Raw genomic sequence first — 4,745 nt, forward strand, 5'->3', positions numbered from 1 at the left:
TATAGTTGATCGTATAGGACTTTCGAGGATGCTGTACCATTTGTGGAGCTGTTTGGGGTCTTACTCTCAACAGTTTTCGCTTTGGTCCTGGCTTCTGTTTTGGCGGGGCATAGAACTTGCCGGGTGCAAGCTCTGGGAGGACAACAGAAACCGTGGAGCGCGCACTGCCCTTGCTTTGCTTACTTCATCGGGCCATTTAGTGTAAAGATATTTACACTATATCGATTATGTTGTTTGAGTTATCATTATTGGAAGTATTGCACTTGTATTTAACTTTCATGTAAGAGTAGTACAGTATCTACTTTGTTTATATTTATTTACATTCTCAATGACTCCTATGATGTTGATTAATTGTCTATTATACTGCCAGTAATGATATTGTGACTCTAAACACGTTGACATGAGGTTGGAATTAAAGGTCAAAGCAGATGTCTCAAACCAGTCATAACCTCACTGATTGTGACATTGCCCCTTTTTTTTACCGGCTAAGCTTATTTCAACCGCTTAGCACATTTCTCTTCTATTTCAGTTTTTACGGTACACCGTGCTCTCAGCATTTTGTGCTTAAAATTCAGGAGAAAATGCGGTAAATTTAGCTTTCATGGTTCCCGCTCTTCAGCCGCATGCATGAAATAAAATGATAATATTGTGGCTTAGTATGATACACACATTCCATTCATCCACCAGCGCATCGGCCTTCTTCTTCCTCTTATTCATGCACTTCATCTTCTCCTTCTCCTTCTCCTGCTCTTCCTTCCCCCCGTTGCTGCTGGTACCTTTGATTCTTCACCCCACTTCTCGTCTCCCTCTTGACTATTCCACCATGGCGGCTGAAGCGATGGCGAACTTGACCTTGCGGTCCAATTCTTTGAACAGCATTCGTACACCCACCTCCAGCTCCTCCAGCACTGCGAGTGCTGGGAAGGACAGGCTTGTTATCGGAGTTGACTTTGGCACAACTTATAGTGGGTACGTGTTGAGAGGCTAAGGGGTGCACATGGAGGATTCGTTTAACCCCAACCCTAAACTAACACAAATATCTACGACAGTGTTGCAGCAGTCTACAGTGGGACGCCAGATGACATAGAAGTGTATGTTCCCGCCCCATCTTCCTCCTCCTTCCCCTTCCCCCTCCCCTCCCGTGTCCCCTTCAACCAAACCAATCAACCTGGAAACGAACAAACACGCAAGACTGACTATCCCGGAAAACATTCAGAATCAAAACATGGCCCGGAGGCAACGGGATAACCTCCGACAAAGTCCCCACCGAGCTCTCCTACATACCTCTCCCCTCACGAACCCCGTCGGGGGCGGGCATGCCACAACCCCCCGTGTCGCACGAGGGTGGAAGCAGCGACCCGGTGACGTACAAATGGGGATTCCAACCCTCGGCGAATAACCCGCGGTTACGATGTTTGAAGCTGTTCCTCGACCGCTCGCAGACGCTCCCGCCCTACATCTCGCCGCTGGAGACGGCGGGGATGCTGAGGGGTGTAGGGAAGACCATTATTCATGCTGTGACGGATTATCTCAGTGCGCTGTACGTGCACACTATTGATACGCTGACGCGTAGGTATGGGGAGAGCTTTATGGCTGGTACGCCCTTGGAATGGGTGTTGACGGTCCCTGCGTGAGTCTTTATCTGTGATTCTGGAATTTGGGATGGCGAAGGCGGGCTCTGATGTTGGGGGATTGTTTCTCTTTGATGTAGGGTTTGGAGTGATGCTGCGAAGAATGCTACACGAAGGGCTGCGGAGGGAGCGGGTATGGGTGGGCCGGATGGAAAGGGGATTAGGCTTATTAGTGAGCCGGAGGCTGCGGCGGTATACACGCTTAAAGCTATTCAGCCGAACAACTTGAGTGTTGGGGACAACTTTGTTGTCTGTGATGCTGGCGGTGGGACCGTGGTACGTTTCGCTCTCTCTCTTCCCCTTCACCTTAGGCTATACTAAGATGCACAGGACTTGATATCGTATGAGATCACTTCGGTTTCCCCATCACTGCTACTCTCCGAATCCTCGATTGGAACCGGTGGGTTGTGTGGAAGTGCGTTTTTGAATTATGCCTTTGAGGATCATTGTCGGAGGAGGTTGGGAGCTGAGATTTATGACCACTTGAAGCCCAAGACGCGAAATATGGCGCTGAAGTATTGGGACGAGTACGTCAAGCGGAACTTCAAGGACGAGGAACCGGACGAGGAGGAAGAGATTTCTGTTCCACTCCCCGGAGTAGCGGACGATGAAGAGAAGCGCATCGAAGGCGGATTCCTTGTGATGAGGAGAGAGGAAGTCAAAACGATTTTCGAACCTGTGGTAAGCCAAGTGGTGAAACTCGTGGACGAGCAGGTCGAAGGAATCCGGAGGAAAGGGGGGAAGGTAGCGGTAAGTTCCCTCCTCTGCCAGCCTATGCAGGACGGGCCGTGGAGCTGAACAAATTTTAGGGAATTGTGTTGGTAGGAGGCTTCGGGCAGAGCAATTACCTCTACAGCCGCCTCAAAACTCGGTTCAATCCCCCCACACTGAACCCCCCATCATACTCTGAGACTCCTATCTCAGGAAATGGTGGAATCGAGGTTATGCAGCCGTTATATGCGTCGGTAGACCCATTCCTACCTGTTGATCACGTGTGCTAACAGCCGGGCAGTTGGACGGCAGTGGTCCGGGGGGCGGTGATCCGGGGGTTAGAAGGGTCGATGGTTGTCGCTCGACAGGCCCGTTTTCACTACGGGACTTCGTATGCCACCGTTTGGGAGGAGTCCAAGCATCCTGTTCAGGACCGTTACTGGTCACCATTGTGGGAACGGTGGATGGTGTCGGATCGTATGCAATGGCGTATGTTTTTCTTCCAGCTCGGCTTACTAGGGTTCTGTGTCCTTGTGTCCTCGCAGAATGCTAACAATTCCCGTAGACATCGCCCGAGGAGAACCCGTGTCCGACAAAACCCCCATATCCTTCCACTACACCCGGAATTTCCGACCAGGGCAGAGTCTCAAGATCGAGGACGATCTTATCTGTTGCGAGCACGAGGTAGCGCCGGCAAGCATGGCGGATGCGAACAAGCATCTTGTGAAGACGGTCTGCACACTGACAACTGACTTGTCGAGTGTACCAAAATGTAAGTTCCCCAAACCCCTCCTACCCTCCGCCCCCTTGCTGCGCTTTCTCCGTCCCTTTCAATCCTACCCTGTCCATGTCCTTGTCCCACATCGACCCGACCAGGTTAATCCGGACAACTAACATCCTTACTCTGCATAATAGCAAAATTCACCCGCTTGACAACAAGCAAAGGCATTGCGTTCGACAACCTGGACTTCACACTAGACCTAATCGTGGACTCAGCAAGTCTCGTGTTCGAGCTGAAAGTGGAAGGCGTAGCATACGGGAGCGTGACGGCAAAGTTTCACTGATCGATTGATTCCACTTTGTTTTTATTTTTATATCATTATCATATTGTGCCAACCCACCCATCTTGGCCGAGATATGTTCGTAAAGTAGCGGGAGTTTATCTTGTTTTGGGGTTTTATTTCGTCAATTCATTTTGTTTGTTTATTTGCTTATTTTTTCGGGGAGCCTTGATATACTTGTATGGCTGCACGGTACGTCTATGAATTGGACTTGGTCCTGCCTTCCTTTCGAAGGGGGTATCATACGGAAGGTGTGCAAAGGCGATTGAAAGTAGGCTAGCGCTTGCTATGGGTTAAGTTATGGCCGGAAGGGAGTAAGGTGCTGCCGACTATCCGGTTCCTGCGGAGGGCTCGTTTCCTTGGGCAGGGGGAGGTTGGCGGTGGGCTGGTACCATGCTGTACCGTGTCGGTAGATCACGGCGCGGACTTCGCGGACTTTGGCGTGGGGAGGATTCTATGATGGGATGCAGGGGCTTCCATGTGTCGGTGCCTAGTCCACCTACTGCTCCATCGATCGGGACCACAAGGTACTGCGGTTCCGTACTGTATTTTTTCCTCTCTTTAGCTACCGGGAGCCAGGATATGGGGGCAAGGGGGATTATGGGAGATAAGGCGGTGGAGTAATAATTGTAAGGATGATTATATGAAGCATAGAGACATTCTCCTACAAGCATGCAGTTCTGCTGTGCCGGTGTGGCCGAGGTTTTGTTTGCCATTGAGTTCTTTCTTTCCGTCTCTCACGTAGGGCGAAGATGGTCATTTCTGATGCAGTAGCGACACCACAGGCATCCTACGTATCTACAAAATCGGAGCACGAGTGATTGTGCGAGCAAGTGCACCCCCAACTATTATCTACCATCACACTTTTGCGTACAATACAAATTTATGCAATCGCCTGCCTGCCTGTCTGCTGTGCTTGTAGTACCATACTATCCATCTTTCACCCTCTCTGTTCTATTATACTCTACTTGCGATACAATGCTGTCTCGCCCGCAAGTGAGGCGATCGCTATCCTGGCGTGTTATCTGTTATCGTGCTTTTTTCCCCGCCAGGATCAGTCATAGCAACACAAAGGAACGGCATATCCCGCTTTCAAACCGAACGATATCATAGGCAGGTTTAGGGGTCCATGCGGCTGACCCCTGCCTGCCTGCCTACTTTTCCTCACTCGCTCACTCCCGCAACAACTAACCCGACCTAAACCCTCAACGGACTAAAACGGATTGCTTGCCCTGTCCCACGCCACACCGCAATGGAGAATGAAGGAAAGATGAAAGGGCAGAAACAGAAGCGTGATAGGAGGGGGGGAGAAAAGGAGAGGGAGAAGGTTGAGGAGGTGGAG

At 50.5% G+C, this 4,745-nt stretch overlaps 1 protein-coding gene; it reads left to right on the forward strand.

Annotated features, from left to right (window-relative positions):
• Positions 1 to 823: 823 nt before the first annotated feature.
• On the forward strand, positions 824 to 4,657 carry GSTUM_00009214001 (uncharacterized protein; the record flags this gene model as incomplete). XM_002840559.2 has 10 exons in its annotated part: positions 824 to 969; positions 1,050 to 1,091; positions 1,217 to 1,540; positions 1,574 to 1,630; positions 1,712 to 1,907; positions 1,962 to 2,381; positions 2,441 to 2,592; positions 2,644 to 2,831; positions 2,908 to 3,114; positions 3,258 to 4,657. 10 exons carry the CDS (start codon positions 824 to 826, stop codon positions 3,404 to 3,406), a joined length of 1,881 nt encoding a protein of 626 aa, XP_002840605.1. The 3' UTR covers positions 3,407 to 4,657.
• Positions 4,658 to 4,745: the final 88 nt, after the last annotated feature.

The sequence above is a fragment of the Tuber melanosporum genome (genome assembly GCF_000151645.1).
Source record: "Tuber melanosporum whole genome shotgun sequence assembly, scaffold_54, strain Mel28".
Classification (NCBI taxonomy): domain Eukaryota; kingdom Fungi; phylum Ascomycota; class Pezizomycetes; order Pezizales; family Tuberaceae; genus Tuber; species Tuber melanosporum.